This window comes from Bos mutus, chromosome 28, assembly GCF_027580195.1.
Source record: "Bos mutus isolate GX-2022 chromosome 28, NWIPB_WYAK_1.1, whole genome shotgun sequence".
In the NCBI taxonomy this organism is placed as follows: Eukaryota; Metazoa; Chordata; class Mammalia; order Artiodactyla; family Bovidae; genus Bos; species Bos mutus.
The window spans coordinates 36,526,480-36,551,870 of record NC_091644.1 but is presented as its reverse complement, the minus strand read 5'-3'; the positions used below and the strand labels follow the sequence as shown (position 1 = coordinate 36,551,870).

The 25,391-nt window shown below is 42.9% G+C and overlaps 1 protein-coding gene across 1 annotated transcript in view; it reads left to right on the top strand.

Annotated features, from left to right (window-relative positions):
* EDARADD (EDAR associated via death domain) overlaps positions 1–25,391 on the top strand; it is a 140,306-nt gene that overhangs the window by 93,934 nt on the left and 20,981 nt on the right. Inside the window, exon 5 of the mRNA XM_070364718.1 lies at positions 5,627–5,685. Coding sequence (XP_070220819.1) covers positions 5,627–5,685 — 59 coding nt within the window. The remainder of the gene's footprint in view (positions 1–5,626; positions 5,686–25,391) is intronic.

The window sequence follows — 25,391 nt, the reverse complement described above, 5'->3', positions numbered from 1 at the left end:
CCTGAAATGACATCAACACAATTTCAGCCAGGAATGGCAGTGGTGTAAGGAAAAGAGCCTGAAGGCCACCTTTGAGCCCAATTCCTGGTTGTTCTAGGGGAGGCTGGCTCCCTGCCTGTTTCCTTTCCCTTCCTCTTCTCCCTGAATGACTTCTCAGCATCCTGAGTTCCCCACCCTGTGACTGTCTAGTTCAGCAAGAAAGTGAGAGGTTCAGGCCAAGACACCAGCATAGATAGGAAACTGTCCTGGGCAGTAAGTATTCATTGGACTTCAGGGAGGGTGCAGTGAAGAATTATCTGGGGAACTAGTTTAAAAGGCAGATTCTGAGCCCTGCTTCTCCAAAATCATCGTGTGGTGGGTCTAGGATCAGGCCCAGAAATCTGTAGGGGTTTTTTTTTGTTTTTCACGTGTTTGTTGTTTTTTTAATTGGAAGATAATTGCTTTACAATGTTGGATTAGTTTCTGCTGTACAACGGATCAAATCAGCTATATGTATACATATATCCTCTCCCTCTTGAACCTCCCTCCCAAACCACCCCAATCCCACCCATCTAGGCCATCACAAAGCACTGAGCTGTCTTCCCTATGCTATACTGCAGCTTCCCCACTAGCTAGCTATTTTACACATGGGTGTGGGGTAGGGGAGGGTGAGACACGTGGGAGATTAGGGTTAAAACCTGTGTTTTAATGCATACCTGAGTGAGTGGGTCTCAGACCTCCCTTTGAGAGCCTGCCTAAGAAGCTTCAAGAATGTGGTGTACCCTCCAATGAGACGTGTAGGAGAGAACGGGCTGGTAAAACTCGCCAGCTCTGAGAGGACTTAGCAGGTGACTTCACAGCTTAGGATATGATAGATCCCACCTCCCAGGGTGCTCGTGAGAATCAAACACAAGAATAGCGCCTGGCACCCAGGAGCTTCAGACAGGGTGGAGGGAAGTCTGGCAAGAGGACTGTGATCAATCAGGGTTGAGGACTGTGGAAAGCTCTCAGAGCAGAGGTGAGAGTGGAACCACTGTTTTAAGCACAAACCGAGCCACAGTGACTCTGGGAATGCAGTGCCATGGTTTGATCCATCTGAAATCTTTTTTTTTTGTTTTTATCATCTTGAGTGTGATTTCCTGTTTTAAGAGAAAAAGATTGTTGCTTAGCAGCCTGATAATACAGTAACTGTACTATAACTGTTTCTTCAATAATTTAAGTTTTACAAAACCTCAATTAAAACAATGGTGAGTTGACAAGTAACATGACTATAAAAACCATGCTCTAGACCTTTCCTCTGTCTTTATTCATGGGGTCGAAGAGCATTATTAAGCACATAATTTTTCTCCAAGAAATACATGATCTTAAATGTAATGAACCATGTCTGGAAGTTTGATAACTTACTCCAACATTTGCATTTGATAATACAACAATTTAATGTCTGCAGTATTTTGTTAAAGATAATGGAGCCAATATCAGTGTTAAATGATTATGGTAATGTTCTTGTTGTTTTTAGGAACACAAAGCCCACATAAATTAGTGAAGAGGCTAATTTATAGATTAAAAGTAAATGTAATCGAATTATATTAAGTACAGATTCAGATTCTGACACATAAGTGAATTCTAGGGGGCTACTATATTTAAAGAGATCCAACCAGTTCATTCTAAAGGAAATCAGTCCTGGGTGTTCATTGGAAGGACTGATGCTAAAGCTGAAATTCCAATACTTTGGCCACCTCATGCGAAGAGTTGACTCATTGGAAAAGACTCTGATGCTGGGAGGGATTGGGGGCAGAAGGAGAAGGGGACGACAGAGGATGAGATGGCTGGATGGCATCACGGACTCGATGCACATGAGTTTGAGTGAATTCCGGGAGTTGGTGAAAGACAGGGAGGCCTGGCGTGCTGAGATTCATTGGGTCACAAAGAGTCGGACACGACTGAGCAACTGAACTGAACTATATTTAATAGAGGAGTCATTTGTAATTAGCTTGAACCATTTCCGTATGATTAAAAAGTCCTCAAAATATATTTTCTTAAGAAAAGAAGCATGTTTCACAAAATCTTCATCCTAATTCTAGTATATTCCTAGTTTCCCTATGGACAATATAACACTGTTCCTCAACATGGTCCAAACAAAAATGGGTCTGAATTTTGTTCTTTTTACTGTAAGTCAACTGTAGGCATCCAGTGTAATTTCAGTGATCAGCATATTTTTGAGGTAAAACATGTGATAATACTTGTTTTCTTGGGAACAAATGTGTAGCTTCTGCCTCCCCTGATTTTAGAGATTTCAGGCGGTTCATTATGTCAAGTGTCTGCTATAGGTTCTCTGTGAGAGTCTTTGGAGAAGGCAATGGCACCCCACTTCCAGTACTCTTGCCTGGAAAATCCTATGGACGGAGGAGCCTGGTGGGCTTCAGTCCATGGGGTCGCTACAAGTAGGACATGACTGAGCGACTTCACTTTCACTTTTCACTTTCATGCATTGGAGAAGGAAATGGCAACCCACTCCAGTGTTCTTGCCTGGAGAATCCCAGGAACGGGGGAGCCTGGTGGGCTGCCGTCTATGGGGTCGCACAGAGTCGGACATGACTGAAGTGACTTAGCAGCATGAGACTCTTTAGGCACTAAATTCAGGACTCATTTAAGATTGGGGTTCAGTTTATTTCATGAATTCCTATATCTTATAGAAACTACTGGCTTGAGAATTCTAGAAGGAATGTGGCTCTTCACATTTTGAAAGAAAAATGTCTTTTGAAAAAAAATTCTGATATTTCAGCGGCTATTCCTAGTGAGGGGAAATTGCACAAAAATATATTTGATTTAATCAAAATTTTATCACCTTCATTTTTCTCTGAGTTTCATTGTTCAAAAAAAATTATATAGCGAATGTAAAGTGAAAGAGAAATAGACTGATTTTATTGTTAATAATTTTGTGTAATTTGAACTTCTACATGGGTGATATTTGGAAATTTTTGTTAACGAAATGTAGTAGTTCAGTTTGGAAAAGTTAGGAGAAAATAAACAAGTACTGAGGAAATCATTAAAATAATTCGGAAGTGTTGGGTTGGCCAGTAAGTTTGTTCGGGTTTGTCCATAGCCTGTAACAAAAAAAACCCAAACGAACTTTATGGCCAACCCAATAAAAATGTCTGCCCTGAAACCAGCAAGCCAATGTATTGTATTTTATGATTTCTCATTTTGCCGATTAATTGATGGTATTTTGCTATTAAGTTTGTTTTAAAATGAAACTAAAAACCTCTCTCGTCTGCGTGATATGATGTTACCTGGTCCCACTCATCCCACCAGCTCACTGCCTCCCACCCAACCTTGACCCAGACTCTTGACAGTCTCCTGTTACAGCAAACCAACAGTTAAAGCCCCTCCCCCAAATTATAATCCCCTCCCCCAGTACAAAGGTGACCATTCTAGAAACTTCTTTACTGGAGGGTGGATGGGAGTGAGAAGGATATGACCACAGGAGTGTTTGGGAGGCCATGTAAGAAAAGTTGCCTTTTAATTTCAAGTTAACATTGTGTTGGGAAATAAAAAGCCCTGCCTTTTCAAAAGTGCTCGGGTAACAGTGATGACACTGGCCGTTGTGAGGGGCTTCCCAGGTGGCGCTAGTGGTAGAGAACCCACCTGCCAATGCAGGAGATATAAGAGACCTGGGTTTGATCACTGGGTTGGGAAGATCTCCTGGAGAAGGGCATAGCAATCCACTCCAGTATTCTTGCCTGGAGAATCCCATGGACCTGGCAGGCTACAGTGCATAGGGTCACGTAGAGTTGGACATGACTGAAGCAACTGAGCATGCCCAGCATGCACGGCCATTGCAAGAATTAATATGACTGAAATCAAATGTCTGTCACTGTGAAAAATCACTTTAGTAGGATGCATCTGAATTCTATGGGGTGCTTGTTAGGTGTCCGATTTCTGGACTCCCCGAAGTTCCAAACCAGAAAGTCTGGAGGTAGAGCCCAGGAATCTGTATTGTTAACAGACAGTCAAGTGATTCTTATGCAAGAGAACTGGAACTGTATCATGAGGAACACAAGCCTAGGTGAGATCTCCATTGCTCCAGCTTAGAAAGATATGGTGTAGGGATTTCCCTGGTGGCCCAGTGGCTAAGACCCTGCCCTCCCAACGCACAGGGGCCGAGTACTATGCCTGATCAGGGAACTAAATCTCTCATGCTGCAACCAAAGATCCTGCATACTGCAACTAAGAACCAGTGCAGCCAAATAAATTTAAAAAAGAAAAATATACCATATGGAATCTTAGTAAAAGACCGTGCTTTTAGTTTAAATTTCACAGATAATAATATTAAGGAAAAATGACCTTTGAGTCAGAATCATGTAGGCAGCAATAAATATAGCCCCTTACATGAACAAATCTATCAGCTCAGTCTGTAGTAGGTCAATGCATGTTACAGAATGTGAAAATAAGTAATGGATGAATCAATCAATCTGTCATTCAGTCCTAACTTTTGAACCTTGAGTTAAGTGATTCTCTGTGTAAGGCTTTATAACTCTAAAATTTTACATGCCACTAAACTTCATAGTATACTGTATTTCTGTCAGCTTTCAAGGTTAATATGATACTGAATTCTATGGTTAAAGAGTAAAATCTAATGGAAAAATTCAGCTTTTTTTTTTTTTTTTGCCATACCACATGACATGTGGGATCTTAGTTCCCCGACCAGGGAAGGAACCTGTTCCCCCTGTAGTGAAAGTGCAGAATCTTAACCACTGAACGACCAGGGAAGTCCCCCAGATCAGCTTTTAATGTATTTGTCTTCACCACAAATTGGGGAGCTGTGAAGTTACCACATACGTAAGACAGCGTAAGAATGGAATTTCCTTCCTCACAATTAATTATGAGAAGTATTAGATGTTTCACATGTCTATCATGTTCCTTTGACTTTCACTGGCAATCCCCACTTTAGAACTGAAATGGTTTCAGTTTGACTTTTAGGAGGCTGAGCTATCAAGATAAGTATTATCCCACTCCCTGATCTCTGAAGGCTTAGTAAACTGTCAGTCAAACAGCCAACACCGTGGAACCTGATGTAAAATGATCAGAGGGGAAAGTTTGAATCACCTCCTGTTCACTACGTTGGCCAGGGAGGGATCCTGCCATGGGGTTATGAGGATGGCCACGCACAGGACATCTGGCAGGTGAGACTGACAGCAGCTTATGAGTCACGGAGCCTCGTGGCCTGGGGGAGGACGATGCTGCACGCCATGCAGGGTCATACAGGGGCTGCGCTTGGGAACAGAGTGAGCAACCAGGGGCTGCGGGTGACAAGGCTGTCCTGTAAACGGGTGTGTGCCCCAGGGCTCCTGGGGAAGGATGTAATTGTCTGAATAACTCAGTGGTCTGGCAGGGAACCGAAACCCACAGCTCAGGAATAAGCAAGGGTTGTGCCTGATCCCCTTGAGAAGGAGAATTGTTTAGCTGGGGTCTTGTCCACAGGAGCAGAGCGAGGAGGGGAACTTGTAACTGGGCCGCTCAAGGTCCTCCTGGTTTTACCAGATGTAAACAGAATGTAATATTAAGTCTTCATTTTAGGCCTTATACTACAGAGCATGTGCTTTCTTCATCAAGCTGAGCATCTTTTTTTTTTTTTTTTAATACATAGAAGAGGAGTGTGATCCAATTACTTTGAACTGCCCAGCAAATTCCGATGTGCAGCACCAGGTAAGAATAATGCCAGTTATATTTTTACCCCTAGGCACATGGTAATCCAACTAGAATTTATTTAGTAATTATCTTCTAGAGCTTTAAAAATAAAGAACAGGATCTTTGGATAATAAGTGTGGAAATGATCTTCAAGCATCCCAGTAATGTGGTGTGTCTATATAGCTTCTGTGACTTTTAGTAACTGGGTAGCTTTACTCTACTCTTTGAAATAAATATTATCCATATGCCAACAACAGACCATCAGTGTTATTGAGTTAGAAAGGAAAGTTGCTTTCTTTTGCCTGTTGTTGGTATGCAGTGGATGGGAACTTTTTCTTAAAGCCTCAACAAAACTGGGTAGTTTCAAGACATTTTTGTAATGTTTTATAAAACTTTTACTTCATTCAGATACCAAGTTTTAACATATTATTTAATTGTCCTTTTACAAAATACAGCTGTTGTTTTCTGCTTTTAGAAGAGTGCTTGTTTTTTGAAACTTCAGATCAGACAAAAATGTACCAAAATGTTGAGAATCACTTGGCACCTTCTACTATTCACCTTGCGAAGGACAGTAAGTCCCCTACATAGGAATGAGATCTGTTCTGAGAGCGGTTTGTAAGTCTGATTTGTTCATAAGTCCAGCAAAGTTAGCCTAGGTACCCAAATAACATAATCGGCTGTATAGTACTGTACTGTAATAGTTTTATAATACTTTTCATGCAAATAATATATAACAAAGCAAACACGAAAAATAAAACATTTTTAACCTTACAGTATGGAGAAGGCAATGGCACCCCACTCCAGTACTCTTGCCTGGAAAACCCCATGGACAGAGGAGCCTGGCAGGCTGCAGTCCATGGGGTCGCTAAGAGTCGGACACGACTGAGCGACTTCACTTTCACTTTCCACTTTCATGCATTGGAGAAGGAAATGGCAACCCACTCCAGTGTTCTTTCCTGGAGAATCCCAGGGACAGGGGAGCCTGGTGGGCTGCCGTCTATGGGGTCGCACAGAGTTGGACTCGACTGAAGCGACTTAGCAGCAGCAACCTTACAATATAGTACTTTGAAAAGTACTGCAGTATATAGTACAACAGCTGGCGCTTCTTAGCACTACCAGCTGTATCACTGCTGCTTTTACGTTTGCTTCCGACATCATGCGCTTGAAATAAAGGTACTGTACTCCTGACTGCATACAGTCCCGTACAGTAAAGCACACAAAAGCACAGCCCCTTGTAGAAGATGCACACACATGACCATGTACATCAGACACGTGAACTAATTTATGTGATTGGACATGTGAACGCACATTCACATCTTTGAAAGTTCTCAACTTGAAGGTTTGTATGTAGGGGACTTACTGTACATCCTTCCAGAAGCGTCTTTGGGTCACCGTGTGCTTCAGTTGCTTCTGATACTTTCCAGTCTATCTCTGTTTACTCATTCAAAGCTCATTGGCAAAACTACACAATTCCTCACTATAACTATAGTTAGGACATTAAAAGTCTCAAAAAGGATGTCTTGCCTCAAGACAGACTGGCTGGGTCCTGCTCTGTCTGTAATACCAAGTTAATTGCTAACAAGACTGATTTGAAGCTTGCCTTGCCTGGAGAATCCTATGGACAGAGGAGCCTGGCAGGCTGTGGTCCATGGGGTTGCAAAGAGTCGAACACGACTGAGTGATTAACTTTTTTTTTTAGTCTTGCTGTTAAAGCATCAGCCAGTAATAAATCAATAATACTGATATTCTTAGATAATCAAGTCACTTTTGTCATAGACTTATACAGTAGTTGATAAGATAAGCAATTTTAACCATAAACACAGTTCTCTTGAAAATTGTCAGTGGTGCTACTTCTAACTTTAACTTGGCAGTCTTTAGTCACCAATTGGAAATACCATTTTCTTATTTATTAATCCTGATACTCAGCATTTTCCTTGGAATTATAACCTGATGCTGGACTTCGACAGTGACTGAATTTCAACTATTTTAGTGAACTTAAACGGCAACCCACTCCAGTGTTCTTGCCTTGAGAATTCCAGGGACGGGGGAGCCTGGTGGGCTGCCGTCTATGGGGTCGTACAGAGTCGGACACGACTGAAGCGACTTAGCAGCAGGTTCACTGAAAACTTAGTATAAGTTTTTCCTTTCTTACAATCCTTAATTTGTTTAACAAAGTTTTGCTCCTCACATTTTTTTGCGACAAGATACGAGAATGTTATGTTGTTTGTTTAGCGTTAGGGATTTTCCAAAATCATATAAGATTAGATACAGAATATGTTTTAGGACACTATTCAGTATATTTTCTAATTTTAGTATTATAGTTCTGGTTTGATCAAGTATAGACTATCTTCAAAGATGGAAAAAAGATTTTTCAACTGAAAAAGCAGGGTGCGTGCTCAGTCACTTCAGTCGTGTCTGATTCTTTGCAACCCTGTGGACTGTAGCCCACCAGGCTCCTCTCTCCATGGGATTTTCCAGGCAAGAATACTGGAGTGGGTTGCCATGCACTCCTTCAGGGGATCTTCCTGACCTGAGGATCAAACTCATATCTGCCTGCGTCTCCTGGATTGCAGGCAAATTCTCTACCCACTGAACCACATGGGAAGGTCCCCCACCCCAAATAGGGGGACTTATTTGAGATTTTTATTTAAGTTCTGTTTTAAAACAGGATGTCATATATTCCTATAAAACAGTAGCACTTTTTATTTCCTATAGAAAGTACTACTTCAGTTGGTTATTTCTTTGAATAATCTGTAGGACTTGTTCTAACCGCTAGGTATCCAGAAAGAATCTTTGAAACCAACTTGGCAGTTAGAACAAAGAAAACTCACTAGGGGAGAAATGTTAAAAAAAAAACAACAACAACACAACACTTCATTTTCTGTAGCTCAGACTTTAAAAGCAAGTTGAAAATACATTCTTTAGAATATTTATCATTTGCTGTTTCTTTGATTTTTCTAATTTATAAACTAAAATCCATTTCTATGTAAGATCTAAATTTTAACCAGGTTTTTTGAATGATGTCAAGGGAAGACATTATGATGTCCTGTTTATCAAAAATGGAAAACTGACATCTCATAAAATTTCATAAAGAATCCTTTTCTTTTAGTAAATTGAAATCAATACCCCAGCAATTAGAATTATCCTACTTGTCCAGTTTGTTACAGTTGGTACTTACCAAGTCTGTGTCCTGAGCTTGGGTGTTCTTAGATGTGTAATACTCAGGGTGGGGGTTGAGGCAATGGGGGGAATAAGGAGGAGACCAGACCCAAGCAGAGCTTCTAGACTCGTTGAACAGCAGTGTACACAGCTTAGATTCTAGATGTGGCTGTGGTTCAGCTGTTTAAAAAAAATTTCATGGTTCTTTATGTTTATAGAAAATATTTCCCAGAACCTTTAAATCAAATAATAAAATTTTAACTACATGCACACATGTGTGGCAAATGATAGCAGAGCAAAATTTGTTTCAGTTTTTAGTTAAGAATCCATGCCAAGAGGAGACCAAGATAATAAGAAAAATAGTAACTATGAGGATGCTAAGTTGGAGTTAGAGGTTATGAAAAAATTACTTTTTCCTCTGTTTATGCTGGTTATTTGGTTTTACCAAACTGTAATTTTTTTAAGTTTTAAAAACCACATTAAATTATTGATATTGGTAGGGTATTATTGATATTATATTGATACCATACCATATTGATATGGTATTATTAGTGTGATACTAATATACGATGTTGCTAATAAGGAAAACCACCGTAAGGTATATAGGAATGCTCTATATTATCTTCTCAAATTTTCTGTAAATCTAAAATTATTTTGAAACATACATACACACACACATATAATATTTTTTTTAATTTATTTTTCTTTTTTGGCTGTGCTGCACAGCATGTGGTATCTTATTCCCCTGATGAGGGATGGAAACCCCACCCCTTGCAGGGGAAGTACAGAATCTTAACCACTGGACCTCCAGGGAAGTCCTGAAACATACACATATTTTAAAAACCAAACTAAATAGAATTTGGAATCTAGAAAAATGAATAAACTCATCCAACATTCCACCACTCTAATATAATTATTTTTGTCATTTTGATGTATTCCTTATATATTTTTATCTGGATAATTATTTTTAAAAAAACCTGTTCGCAGACAATTTTGCATCTTGCTTTTGTTGTATAATATGATCTCACAAGTTTTCATCCAGTTTGAAAACTGGATCTCATTTCATCCAGTTTGAAAACTGGATCTCATTTCATCCAGTTTGCTGCACGGCCTTACCGTCCATCAATGGCTGCATGATACTGTCACCTCTGATATTTACTGATCACAGAAATAGACTTGAGGATGTGTGCCTAGGGGCAGGGTGAGAGCAGGCCTCATAGAAGGAATGCTCTGAGGAGAGTCAGCGACAACTAACTTTGCCTGGTGCTGAAGTATTGGCAGATTGAGGCAGTGAGGCTGGAAGATCATTTGGATCCAGGACCCTAGAACCTTAAATGCCAGAAGGAGGCAGATGGAAGTATTGGTGGCTTTCAGGGATGGTTATGTGACCAAATCTGGGACCCTCGGGAACTGGAGAGAGATGAGACTCGGCCTGTGAGCAGAGAGGGTGCTACTAACAATTTCAGTAGAGGATTAAGGGGGAAGATAAGATTTGTGTGTTGTTAGGATTGAGAGTGGGAGATGGGTCAGATGGTAAAGAATCTGCCTGCAATGCAGGAGACCTGGGTTTGATCTCAGAATCAGGATCCCTTGGAGAAGGGAATGACTACCCACTCCAGTATCCTTGCCTGGAGAATCCCATCTACAGAGAAGCCTGGCCGGCTACAGTGCATGAGGTCGCAAAGAGTTGGAAATGACTGAGCGACTTACACTTTTCAGGATTGAGAGTTGTCTGTTTATGGACTGCAGAAAAAGGAGATTGAAGTCTGTAGAGTTGAGATGTGTGGCAGGAAGTGATTGGTTTAAGATGCCTGCTTCAGGAGGTTGCAGTTGAAGCCCGAGAGGAGGATGGGACTGTCAAGGAGAGAGTCCTTGTTGAAAAGCAAAGAGAGGTGCCAAGGATGGAGCCTTGAGGAACACTTCCATCTGGAGTCCAGAGGAAGAAAAGGAGCTGAGAGGCAGAAAGAGGAGTGGCCAGAGAAAAACGCTGTCTTTGGTAGAGGCATCTGTACTTTGCAACACTTTCCTGGTTTATGCTCAAATGTTTGCTGATGGTCTCATTGTCTCTCCCCACAAGCCAGGGACTCCTATGTCTTTTGGCTCATAAGTGTATCCTCAATGCCTAGCACATAGTAAGTCTCAATATATGTACGTTGAATAAAGACAGAAAAAGGTCAGGGTTGGATGTTGCTTCAATGCCAAGGAAAGTAGTGTCAGCAGCATCTTGTAGTCAAGGGCAGGCCCTACAAAGACACATTTGCATTTGTCCTTACTTTCAGGAAGGACCTTTTAGGAAGGAACTCAGTTATAGGGACAAAAACATAATTACAAAAGGCTTGAGTGAGTGGGTGATAAAGTGTCAGATTTACTAAGGTAGCAAGGAAAAGTAGTAAGCTTTTATTTAAAGCTGTTGGAAAATATGGCAAAAGTTTCTTTTTCTAAGGATGGGAAACAACAGATTTTAAAGGATATGGTGTCACCAGGAGTGTAGAGATTAAATGTTAAGAGGGAAAAGAGAGAGAAGTGGAATAATTAATGGGATTTGTTTTCCCTGGGAAGGCAGAGAGGATTAATTTTCTTAGCAACTATCTACCAATAAGTCCTTAGCATTTTCTATTGGAGAAGACACAGCACATTGATTTCCCTAAAGGAATTTGTAATCTGGCAAATGAGATATATGTACACCTATGTTAGATAAATAAAGATACCAAAAACACAGAGAGAGGAGTTGTATTTTAAAAGTAAGAACTTCAACTCTTTTTCAGAGGTAAGATGAAAAGAAGGATTAGATGGGAGAAAGATAGAAAATTCTTTTTTAGATGTAAAGGCAAGTAGTTGAGTTGAGTTCAGTTCAGTTCAGTTCTGTCACTCAGTCGTGTCCGACTCTTTGCGACCCCATGAATTGCAGCACGCCAGGCCTCCCTGTCCATCACCATCTCCCGGAGTTCACTCAAATTCACATCCATCGAATCGGTGATGCCACCCAGCCATCTCATCCTCTGTCGTCCCCTCATGCCCCCAATCCCTCCCAGCATCAGAGTCTTTTCCAATGAGTCAACTCTTCGCATGAGGTGGCCAAAGTATTGGAGTTTCAGCATCAGCATCATTCCTTCCAAAGAACACCCAGGACTGATCTCCTTTAGAATGGACTGGTTGGATCTCCTTGCAGTCCAAGGGACTCTCAAGAGTCTTCTCCAACACCACAGTTCAAAAGCATCAATTCTTCGGCGCTCAGCCTTCTTCACAGTCCAACTCTCACATCCGTACATGACCACAGGAAAAACCATAGCCTTGACTAGACGGACCTTTGTTGGCAAAGCAATGTCTCTGCTTTTCAGTATGCTGTCTAGGTTGGTCATAACTTTTCTTCCAAGGAGTAAACATCTTTTATTTCATGGCTGCAGTCACCATCTGCAGTGATTTTGGAGCCCCCAAAAATAAAGTCAGCCACTGTTTCCACTGTTTCCCCATCTATTTGACATGAAGTGATGGGACCAGATGCCATGATCTTCGTTTTCTGAATGTTGAGCTTTAAGCCAACTTTTTGACTCTCCTCTTTCACTTTCATCAAGAGGCTTTTTAGTTCCTCTTCACTTTCTGCCATAAGGGAGGTGTCATCTGCATATCTGAGGTTATTGATATTTCTCCCGGCAATCTTGATTCCAGCTTGTGCTTCTTCCAGCCCAGCATTTCTCATGATGTACTCTGCATAGAAGTTAAATAAGCAGGGTAACAATATACAGTCTTGACGTACTCCTTTTCCTATTTGGAACCAGTCTGTTGTTCCATGTCCAGTTCTAACTGTTGCTTCCTGACCTGCATGTAGGTTTCTCAAGAGGCAGGTCAGGTGGTCTGGTATTCCCATCTCTTTCAGAATTTTCCACAGTTTATTGTGATCCATACAGTCAAAGGCTTTGGCATAGTCAATAAAGCAGAAATAGATGTTTTTCTGGAACTCTCTTGCTTTTTCGATGATCCAACGGATGTTGGCAATTTGATCTCTGGTTCCTCTGCTTTTAGTCAATGTCAAATTTGAGTTGTGCCTTGAATGATGACATGTGGATGGAGCAGGAAGAAAGGAAATCCAGCAAAGATATCAGGTTCTAAAGAGTTTGTTCCATTCATATAGCACTGAGGCCATAGGCCTTCTTGAACTTGGTAGTGGTGTGACAGTGTTTGATAAATGGGAAATAGATTGCAAGAGGGTAGATGATGACACTTCCATCCATCCATCCACCCACCCACCCATCCAGCCAGCCAGCCACCCACCCACCCACCCATCCACCCAGCCAGCCACCCACCCATCCATCCACCCACCCATCCATCCATCCATCCATCCATCCACCCACCCATCCATCCACCCACCCACCCACCCACCCATCCATCCACCCACCCACCCATCCATCCATCCATCCACCCACCCATCCATCCATCCATCCACCCACCCATCCATCCATCCATCCATCCACCCACCCACCCACCCATCCATCCACCCACCCACCCATCCATCCATCCATCCACCCACCCATCCATCCATCCATCCACCCACCCACCCATCCATCCATCCACCCATCCATCCAGTATTTGAGTCCAAGAATGTATCACCACTACTGTTAAGTGCTAGGGATGTACAGTGATGCACACTTAGAGCTTTCAGTGAAATTGAGCGTTTTTAAATCTCCCACATGGAAAGCTGAATCAGAATGTTTAAGGTAAGAGCCTCTCCCTTAGATTCTCAGAGCATCTCAGCACAGGACTATAGAGAGAAAAGAACAGAGAGAAGACACTGATTGAACTCGTTCAATAGGTAAGCAAGCTTCTTACCTGTTCAAGAGGGACAGACTTGTTTCTCCCACTTCAGCATACCTGTCTCTCACGGTCCATGTTTTCTCTAACTGCTACCATAGGAGGTGCTGCTCCAGAGGAGGTCTGGAGGACCCAGATCTCCCAGGCACTTGGAAGGTCCCGGAAGAGTCTTCCTGTGAAATGATGGGATGGAAATAGACTCTTAGAAACGTTATTCTCATAAGTGGCTTGTCCAAGCGGTGGGTAGGAAGAAAGACTGAGGCCAGGAGACACCAAGGGGCTATTGCAGTCACCCAGGAAGATCATTTGCCTAAGGGCCTGGGTGTGGTTGTGGAGGGAAGAGTGGGGAGTGTAATTCCAAGACATCCGTGTTCGCTTGCTGGGGCTGCTGTCATGAAGCACCACAGAGAGGGTGGCAGTAACAGCAGAAATGTTTCACCGTGTGAAACCTGTAAGTCTGAAATCAAGCTGTGGGCAGGGTTGGTTCCTTCTGAGAGCCATGAGGATGTGCCAAGTCTGTCTCCTGGGTTTGTAGCCAGTGTCTGTTCCCTGTCTTCCCCCTGGGTGTGGCTCTCTCCTTTCACATTTCCCCATTTGGTAAAGACACCAGTCATACTGATTTAGCACTTACTTTCATGACCTCGTTTGACTTAATTACCTCTATGAAGAGTTGTCTCCAAATACAATCACACTCTGAGGTGCTGGAGTTCGGACTCCACTCTATATCTTTTAAGGGACATCATTCAACCTCTAAGAATCCTTGGGGGAAGAAAGAACAAAATAATACATTTTGGAGATGTCAGGGGTTCAGTGTCTGATAGGACTTGAGACTGCAGAGGAGGAAAGGATTATAGATCTGCTTCAGAGATTCCCAGCAGGTGAGCAGTGTCTAGTAGGGCCACTGTTGAAAACTAAGAAAACAGCTTCTCTGGGAACTAGGAAAAAAAGTGAATTTGTATTTTTTTAAGCTCTTAAAATATCCCCAAGGGACTTCCCTGGCAGTCCAGTGGTTAAGACTTCACCTCCAATGCCCGGGGTATGCGTTCTATCCCTGGTCCAGAGCGAAGATCCCACTTGCCTTGCAGCCAAAAAGCCAAAACTTAAAACAGAAACAATGTTGTAACAAATTCAATAAAGACTTTTAAAAAAATCTTTAAAAGATGCCATCAAGCACATCATAAATGCTTTATGGGTATGTAACAAATAAATAAGATTTACTGTGAATGAATCTATACAATACAGAACCTTTCTACTGATAATGGTGTGGCCAAGAAAAAAATCACATAGGGAAAGAAAATCACTGGAAGGGGAGTGTCCAGATTGGGTGGGAGTTGCCATTTATAACAGGGAATCAGAAACAAGCTATGTTGTGTTCAGGGTGCCAGAGCACATGGTGAATTTTTGAGAAGTGTTACAGGAAGCAGCATGAAAGGCTGTAGATGTGAAGTCCCCAGGGACGGAGAGCATGTGCTAGTCCAGATTCATGGCCTGCCCTCCTCCACAGCCCCAGAGGCCACGGTGTATCCGTGTGATCTACAGAGGACTCTCCAGCAAGGTTCCTCCCTCCAGAAACCACATAGGGGCTGAGCGGGCTGGACATGCCCACGGGCATCTAGGCTGTTGGGGGTTCCCAGGACTCTCTTCTGTACAAAATCAGTCCTGTTATTTTGGGGGCATTAGCAAGACCATCAGGAGAAGGCAATGGCACCCCATTCCAGTACTCTTGCCCGGAAAATCCCATGGACAGAGCAGCCTGGTAGGCTGCAGTCCATGGGGTTGAGAAGAGTTGAACACAACTGAGCGACTTCACTTTCACTTTTCACTTTCATGCATTGGAGAAGGACATGGCAACCCACTCCAGTGTTCTTGCCTGGAGAATCCCAGGGACAGAGGAGCCTGGTGGGCTGCCATCTATGGGGTCACAGAGTCGGACACAACTGAAGCGACTTAGCAGCAGCAGCAAGACCATCCTGCCAGCCATCATGAAATAGAGAGGCAGGTGAGGGAAGGAAGGGAACTGGGCCGTGTTGCAGGAGCTCTGAGCTTCCAAAACAGCACAAGGAAAAGCAGAACCTTCCCAAACCCAGAATTAGTTTCTACAAGCCTCATAGGTGATTCTGATGTGCCAACTGCCTCCATCCAAATGAAATCATTGAATGGAAGGGAGAAAGTGTCTGGCCATGGGTTAAGCTCACCTATTGCACAACTAGGTTGATGTCTGAATAATTTTAATTTACATAACACAAATCTGTAGTTGCAGTTATCATGAGATTAGTCTCAAATGACCCTCTTATCCTTCATTTGGTTTATTCTCTCACCACCCTACCCTTCTTGGCCATTTGTGGGTAACCTATGAGCATGGCATGGAGCTTCCCTGGTGGCTTAGATGGTAAACCGTCTGGCGGCAATGCAGGAGACCCAGGTTCGATCCCTGGGTCAGGAAGATCCCGTGGAGAAGGAAATGGCAACCCACTCCAGTACTCTTGCCTGGAAAATCTCAGGGACAGAGGAACCTAGTAGGCTACAGTCCATAGGGTCACAAAGAGTTGGACATGACTGAGCGACTTCACATGAGCATGACACATCACTTTGCACATAGAAAGTACTTCAAACATTGGCTCTGGAAAGGGGCAGGGTCTTATACCGTCCATTGGCTGCTATTTGATCCAGCACTATAGGCAGCAAATTTGAGGACAGATTTCAAAACTTAGAAGAGGGACTTCCCTGGCGGCCAAGTGGTTCACACTGGGGGTGGGGGCCGGGAGTGGGGCTGTTTCCAATGCAGGGGGCATGGGTTTGATTCTTTGTTGGGAAACTAAGATCCCACATGCTGCAAGGCCAAAAAATTCAAACAAACAAACAAAAAACTTGGAAGAAAGCTCCCACAAAAAACAGATTTAAATTTACTTTTCTCACTAAAAGCTATCTATAGCGTGCATGCTGTCGCTTCAGTCACGTCTGGCACTTTGTGACCCTATGGACTGTAGCCCACCAGGCTCCTCTGTGCATGGGATTCTCCAGGCAAGAATACTGGAGAGGATTTCCATGGCCTCCTCCAGGCGATCTTTCTGACCCAGGGATCAAACCTGCATCTCCTGTGTCTCCTGCATTGGCAGGTGGGTTCTTTACCACTAGCACCACCTAGGAAGCCCAAAACTTATTAGTGCCCACCTGTGATCTGCATAGACAAAGGTCCTGGACCCTGACTGCACATCAGAATCACTTGGAGAACTTTTACAGAATATCGATGGCTGGCTCTTATCTTGCAGAATCTTGCTGAAGTGGTCTGGAGTGGGCTCCAACCTCTGATATTTCTCAGTGTTCCAGGACTTTGTGTAACTGGGGTGAGAAGGGCTGGGGTAGACCGTGTGTCCACAGGGTAAAACAACCCAGACACGTCTTCAGCATCACCTCTGCATTTGGCACAGATGCAGACTGCTCCTTCCTGCTAGCAGGTGTGGCTGGTTAGCTGAGATAGAATTGGGGCAGCCTGAGGGGGTGGGGGGTGGTGCTGATCCTTGAGTCGGTCAGTGTTGGTGGTTGGTCACAGTGGTTGGTCAGCGCAGCTGAAGGGGACAGCTCACTGCATGTGGAGAGCATGAGGAAGAGGGTTCTTTGACTGTTTAAACCTGTTCTCCAACTCTTAGGCCCAATAATCCAAGAAACACACATTGGAAATGCTGATGTGCTGTATTTATGAATAAGAGTTTAGGTTATTTTAGATGTATTCTTCACCTAAATATATGTATTTCTGATGGAGAGATTATGCAGATGTTCCTGACAGAGATGGAAGACGCTGTATCTGGGATCCATTTCTCAGTTTGCTGCTATCAGAAAACAGAGGTTCCAAAAGTTGTTTTTTTCCATTTCAGAAGCAATGAACATATCACATGTGTATTAGTTTCCTAGGGCTGTCGTAACAAAATCCTGCAGACTGAGTGGCTTAAACAGAAATGTGTGGCCTGTCAGCCTGGAGGCAGAAGTCCACGTGTCATCAGGATTGGCTCCTTCTAGGCTGAAAGACAGAATCTGTCCCAGCTGTCTCCCTTAGCTTCTGGTGGGTGACGCCATCTTCAGCATTCTTAGCCTTAAAGAAGCATCACCATTAACATTTTTAAGGTCAAGTGTTGTTCCAAGCAGTCACCTGCATGAACTCTTTTTCTTTTTTTATAGTAATAATTAAAAAAAAATTCTAACAGCTGGAGAGGGGAATATCTCTTTTTTAACTTTTTATTGTGGAGTACAGCTGATTAGCAACATTGTGATGGTTTCACATGTACAACTAAGGGACTCAGCCATGTGTATACGAGTATCCATTCTCCCCCAAATGCTCCTCCCGTCCAGGCTGCCACATAACGTTGAGCAGAGTTCTCTGCACTATACATAGGAGCTTGTTGGTTATCCATGTTAAATACAGCAGTGTGAACTTTCATTTTCAAAATGACCCTATGTGGGATACACTGTTATTCTGCCCATTTTACTGTGGCACAGAGAGGTTAAATCATTTGTTTAAAATCACACAGCTATTGCATAGTAGAGCCATAGGTGACTCTGCTGCTGCTGCTGCTGCTAAGTTGCTTCAGTCGTGTCCGACTTTGTGCGACCCCATAGACGGCAGCCCACCAGGCTCCTCCGTCCATGGGATTTTCCAGGCAAGAGTACTGGAGTGGGGTGCCATTACCTTCTCTGAGTCTGACTCTAGAATCCATATTTGGAACTGTAACCAGCCTTACCATGGTCTTTGGAGCTAGACAGACCTACCAGGTCCCTAACTCTGCCACTGAGCTATATCACTTTGAACAGTTAGTTCACCTCTAACCTCTAACAGTTAGTTCACCTCTCTGTTAGTTTCCACCTCTGAAAAATGAGTATAGTAATATGTCTCCTAGCATCCAGTAGTCTGCATCCTGCAGCAGCAGCAGCATCCTGCAGCAGCAGCAGCAGCATCTAATAGTCTGGTTAGTATATTTAAATCTCTGGTTAGTATATTTAAATGAAGTGAACTCCATACAGTAGTTAAATCTCTCATCCAATTCAAACCTTTTCTCTTCACTTCCAACTCAAGCCTGATTTGAAATGTTGAGGTCCCCAAAGAGGGCAAGTGGCCTTGGTTCTCCTCCCCTTCTGCAGCAAGTGGGAACTCAACCCTGCAGTTACCTGATTTGGGCAAACCATCCCCAGCTGAATGTTCACACATGCCTCCAACAGCTCACCCCAGGTCCTTCTGTCTCAGGAGTATGTTCTGCACCTCTTACCTTGGGCAAGGTCCCACACAGGGCAGGTGTCCCAGTGGCAGAGCGGTTGGGACTGTGAGCATCTACCGATCGACAGGCATCAGGCTAAGAGTGAGAGAACATCTCCTCCTTTTGGCAAGCACCTCTGACAAGCGGTGATCTTGAGGCCCCCTTCACTTGGCTTGGGGGTGGGACAGAGAGCCGTACACATAGAGGAAGAAAAGCAGCCCCAGCTCTCAGTTCTTCTACTGATTCCTTCAAAGAAATCTCTCCCTCTTCTATCAGCTGAAGGCTGGTCCTTCGGGATTAACCAGGCACCTCTCTGTGGGAGGTGCTTCCCATCCTCCATCCTGTTACATTCCATGCCATAGAGCTACTTGAGTTTCCTGATTATGGTACTTTGAGGTTGTTTTACTCTTCTCAGTACTGCTGTGGTGGATGTCCATGTGTCAGTCCCCATCTTGAAGGCTATATATTTCCTTAGGCTCCATTTACATATCTCTGTTAGGTTAGACCTAATAGACCACACTGCCAGTTCTTTCACTGAGCAAGCTATAAGGGCTCGAAGTCTATTTTTAGTCGTAAATACCACCAAATTTTTAAAAACATGCTGTCTTCTCTATGGAAAGCCTAACAACAGCTAACTGATTTCTTCAAAATTAAACAAGCCTTTCAAAGTTAATGTTCCTCGTTATGTTCCTCAGAGTCAGTGGAGGGGGTGGGGGCACAGGGAACATCCACCCAGTTTTAAAGCACAGAAACTCCAAGCATGCTAGCCCGCTGATAGTGTTACACAGAGTATAATACGATGGCCCAGACACTGAAGCCTAAAAACTCTCAGTTATTGATTGATGCTAGAGTAGCAACCCCTAGAGATGATGATTAATTTTGTATCTTATTAATTTACCAAGCAAACAGAAGTCTTTTATTTCTAAGGACACATGCTTTGTTATCTTAGGCAGGACTCTCCCCCCACCCCATAGCCTTGACCCCTCATAATACCCTCTGGACTCCCCGCTTCCTCCCAGGCCTTCCACACACCCTCCACTGTGACAGAGGCTGGAGTCCTGTCTGTGTTGTACCTTATGTCCTGAGCTTTTTGCCACCTGATACTAAATCAGAGAGAAGGCTTGGCCTTGTTAATCCTGACCATTTAGATAGCGGGTTTGGACTTAGATGCCCAAATTGACAACTTGGCATCGTTAGAGCTTGGGGTGGGGGGGCATAGAAATCACATTGTTTCGCAGAGGGCACTTGAGCCAGCGGCTGAGTGGCAGAGTTGGGACCGGGAGCCTTCCTCATCAGGGCCCCTACGCCTAGCATTTCTCAGCAGCAGCAGTTGGTGTTATCAGTTGTGACTGGGCGTCTTTCCTGGCTTAAACCAGGGGAGATTTTAGGCTTTTCCGCAGTTCTCAGTGCTGTCAGTCTGGCAGACCACTAGTGAAAAACTTCGGGAACAAAATTGGTAAATGGAGGAGTTGCCCTTTTCTTGAAATTAGGCTGAGAGGTGGCTGGCAGAATCCCATCCAGCAGCCTCACTGCCTTGGCAGAGGTAGCAGCCCATCAGACCATCTGCAAACCTGAAGCAATTACATGTGTTTTAATAACAGGGAACGGGCCCACCAGCACTTGCCCTGGATGGTGTCTTCTGTGAGTCAGCCCAGCAGGCCCCTACCTGCCCTCCTTGATACGCAGCAATCCTTTCAAGCTCCAACAAGATCTGTTTGATCGATTGGCGAGTCCTTTTGTTTGTTCTTTAGGGGAAAATCAGATCATTCTGCATTTAGAAAATATTCAGTAGTTCCTTACTTCACCCTGATGTGAAGTTTAGAGATGTGGAACCAGAAAAAACTAGAGAACTTTGCCCAGAACCTACATTTGGCATTTTTCAGGTTTTTTTTTTTTAATTGTCTGATATTGTCTCCTGGTTATTAATCAGATTTTCCTACTTCTTTGTATGATTTTTAAATTCTTTTAAAGATTTTTTTTAATGTAGACCATTTTTAAAGTCTTTATTGAATTTATTACAATGTTGTTTGTTTTATGTGTTGATTTGTTGGCCTGGAGGCATATGAGATCTTACTCCCGGACCAGAGATCAAACCTGCACCCCCCTGCATTGAAAGGGAAGTCCTAACCACTGGACTACCAGAGAAGGCCCCTGTTTGTTTACTAACTTTTTTATTGGATCTCAAACACTGTGAATTTTGCATTATTGATCTGGATTTTCTTTCTTTTTTTTTTTTCCAGTTCCTTTGTTTTATTTTTGGCTGTGCTGCTCAGCTTTCAGGGTCTTATTTCCCCGACCAGGGATTGAACCTGGGCCCTTGGCAGTAGAAGCATGGGGTTGCGACCACTGGACTGCCCGGGAGGACCCTTACACTTGGTGTTTTTAACTCTCATGAGAGGGACTCCCTTTAGCTTTACAATCACCATCTCCCAGTCCAAACAGATTGCACTTTCTTGAACCAGTAATTTATTTATCCTGGATGGTGACCTGCTTGCCTCCTCACTGTGCTCGGCCATCCATGGGAACCATTGCATCTGTGGTGGATTATCCCCGAGGATAATCCCTCCCACATCTCTGACCCAGCCTGGTCTCTTTTTCTTTTTACCTCCCCCTTGCTGCTTCTAGCCATCAACTTGGCTGGCAACAGTCTCAACTCATCAGGCATTTTGGTGATGCTCTTGCTAATTTGGGGTGGAACCTGTCTGGCCCAGTCCTAGGTTGGCTGAACCAGGACCACCTCCTCTCTCTGTCTTTGATTCCTGGAAAGTGATGAAATGTGAACTATTCCTCCCACCACAAATCCATGCCACTCAACCGCAGTCATCATCTCAGAACCTTGAGTCCTTTTGTCTCTAGTGAATATTCCAGATATGACATTTTAAAAGAAAAATCAGAGTACTCTAATTTGATAGAACCTATGAATGTCTGTGTCTTTGATTTATATATACTTTGGTACCAAGTCAAAAAGAAAATATTTGTGATAAGACAGGTACATGCTAAAGAGCAAACATGCCTACTTTCTAGCTTCATAGTTATTATCCTGAAAGCAGCATAAAGAGTTTCCTAACCATTAAAATTGTACAGCCTTTTACTTTTCTTAATTTATTTTTTATTTATTTTTATCTTTTGGCCGAGCTACACAGCATGTAGGATCTTAGGAACTTGTGCCCCCTGCATTGGGAACATGGCATCTTAACCACTCAACCACCAGGGAAGTCCCTAGTTCTTTACTTTATCTGCTCTAATTGACTTAGTGGCTTCTATTCTCATTATCATTCAGTGCTCTGTGAACTATAATGACTTTAAATCTCACAAGTGTGCTAAATTTCACTTAAACTTCCCGTTGGTGTGGTGGCTGCCCTCATACACAGTTGAGAGTGTAAACTGATAGAATTTTCAGGAAATTATTTGGCAGCGTCTGTTACTCATTGATCCAGTGATCCCCCTTTAAGGACTTGATACTGGAGACATCTTTGCAGAGTGTGTTTGAAGCAGAGAAGAGTTGCTGGTAGTGTACATGCACATAGGAAGGAGGTGGTTGATGAATGACGGTACTTTGACACAGAGTAATATTAAGCCATTGGAAAGAGGAGAGGCTACTGACCTTCAAAGATATTCACAATATAATGTTAAATAAATGAAATTGTAGACTAATATGGTTTTGGGCTAAACAACATCTCTAGGTAGGTTTTGAGTGTGGCTATCAATAAGGAATGAGGAAGGAGGCACTCCAGATTGTAACTAATGGTCTCTGGGCAAGGAGTTGGGATGAGAGATTAGGGAACAAAAAATTTTCGTTTCACTTATTGCTGTTTTGAAAAATAGTATAGTTTTGAACACTTGTTATTCGTGTTTTTGGAATTTTCTTCAAAGAAAAGTGATGGGTTATATCATATACACATTTAGATGGTATTTTGGTTCAGTAGCCTTTTCATATTTGGCCCTGCATATGAAGCCAAGCGGTCTTTCTTCAGCTAGCAATGTAATTATGCAGGAGAGGAAAATCAGAGACTGAAATGAGGAGTTCTCAAATGCACTTCCTCCTCTCAAACCTTCAACTGGTCTGTGCTCCAGCATCGCTTGTATCCTCCAACCCAGGATTTGTGAATGAAAGAAACACAGGCAGAACCTCCCTGCCTCGAAGTGTTATCCATATCTTCATTGTCTGCTGGCATTTGCACATGCAAGCCATAATCTCCTGTAAAATACTTCATGATATTTCTCAACAGTAATCATCTAATGCTTTACACACAAAGGGAAAACCCCTTCCTCTTTATCTCTGAAACCAGAGCCGAGGTATGAAATTACACCTGAGTATCCCCGCCTTGAAGTCGTGGAAAGAGCCGCTGCAGTCTCTGACCTTCACTTCAACTCCACAAGTAGCAGGTCTTCCTTGTCATTCAGTAAAGATCTCCTTGAAGAGAAGAAAGAACTAAATTAAATGTGCACACACCCACAGATTTGCTCTCATCCTAGCGAAGCGCTGTACCATTCATTTCAAAATCCCTTTCTTCCAGATTCAGTTCTTTCATCCTTTGCGAAACTTGCCCTGTTCCTGGAGGTCTCACTTGAGTTCCTGCCCACCTTTGTGTTCCCTTGGCACTCGCTCTGCATGTACATTTTTCACACCTTTTTCCTTGTGGTTTGGATGTTTATGTGTGTCTTGGTCCCATTACTGGATCGTAACCAGCAGCATCAGGGATTTGTTTCCAGCACTGAGTAGGTGCTTGATGAACATATCGACTGAAACCCATTTCTAAAAGCCGGTTCTGAAATACAGGCGAACATCGTTTTATTGTGCTTTGCCTTTATTGCCTCTTTGCCTTTGCAGAGATTGCATTTTTTACAAATTGGGGCAACCATGTGTCCAGGAAGTCTGTTGCTACCATTTTCCCTACTGCATTTACTCACTTCATGTTTCTGTGTCATGTTCTGTAATTCTTGCAATATTTCAAACTTTTCCATTTTTATTATATGTGTTACGATGATCTGGGAGCAGCGATCTTTGATGCCACTGGTGCAAAAAGAATATGACTTGCTGAAGGCTCCGATAACGTTTAGTATGTTTTAGCAATAAAGTATTTACAAAATTTTTATTTTTACATTCTGGCACACCATGAGGCACATGGGATCTTGTTCCCCAACCAGGGGTCGAACCCACACCTCCTGCATTTGGAAGTGCAGAGTCTTAACCACTGGACCAGGGAATTCCCTAGCAATAAAGTATTTTTGAATTAAGGTATGTAGATTGTTTTTTAGATAGAATGCCTATTTAATAGACTACAGGATGGTATAGACATAACTTTTATATGCACTGGGAAACCAAAAAATTCATGTGACTTACCTTATTGAGGGAGTGTCCTTGGTGGCTTTTAGTTGTAAAGAATCCGCCTGCCAGTGCAGGAGATGTGGGTTTGATCCCTGGGTCTAGAAGATCCCCTAGAGAAGGAAATGGCAACCACTCCAGTAACCTTGCCTGGGAAATCCTATGAACAGAGGAGCTTGGTGGGCTACAGTCCATGGGATTGCCAAGAGTCAGGCAGGACTTAGTGACTAAACGATAACAACCACCTTATTGAGTTATTCAATGTATTGTGGTGTCCTAGAACTAAACCTGCAATATCTTCAGACTATGCTTGTATACTTTCAAATAGATATGTCCAGCTTTCCGTATGTTTATTATACTTCAGTAAGAAATAAAAATAAATCTAAACAGTTATTACAATTGTAATTAGTTTGCAGAAAAAGAATTGAGTATAAACTGCTTTAGAAAAACCCAACAGGAGACTGATAGTCTAGTCCTAATGTTTAGAGGTGAATAATCAGTAAATGCATTCAGAAGAGTTACACAGAACACAGGTCTGTCTTGGGAATTCATAGCACCAAAAGGCGCTTGCTTGCAGTGGCAAGTGATGAGAGAAAATTTAGAACAGTCTAAACCCATGCTATATAAGCCCTATTTCACTGGCACACTCAGGCATTTAAAATCACATTTTCAAAGCCATTTACTAAAATACTTTCATGAAGCAGAGACATCAAGCTTTAGCATTGGTTGTTCTCCCAAAGAAGTTAGTTAATTCAAAGGAGGCATTTCTTAGGTTCTTTGCCTGTAGTGTAGGTTGCTGCCAACAGGTAGACAATGACTACTTTGGTCTTTATGGTGGTTTCCAATCAGACTTAGGCTACAACTGGATTAACCAACCTGTTAAGGGCTTTCCCACTCAGTTATCTTCTCCTTAGTTTTACAAGTCATAAAGATGGGACTCTTTATTAGTGAGCTAAGCATAGACACATAAAGATGGGCCAAACTGGGATTTCCCAGACAGTCAAGTGGTTTAGACTCCTTGCTTCCAGTGCAGGGGGCTCGGGTTGAATCCTTGGCCTGGGAACTAAGATTCCACATGCTGTGCAGTGCTGTGGAAGGAAATAAGGAAGGAAAGGAAAGAAAGGAAAGGAAGAAAGATGGACGAAAGAGTCCAACAGATCGTGTTTCCCTGAAAACTGGCACCTAGCTCC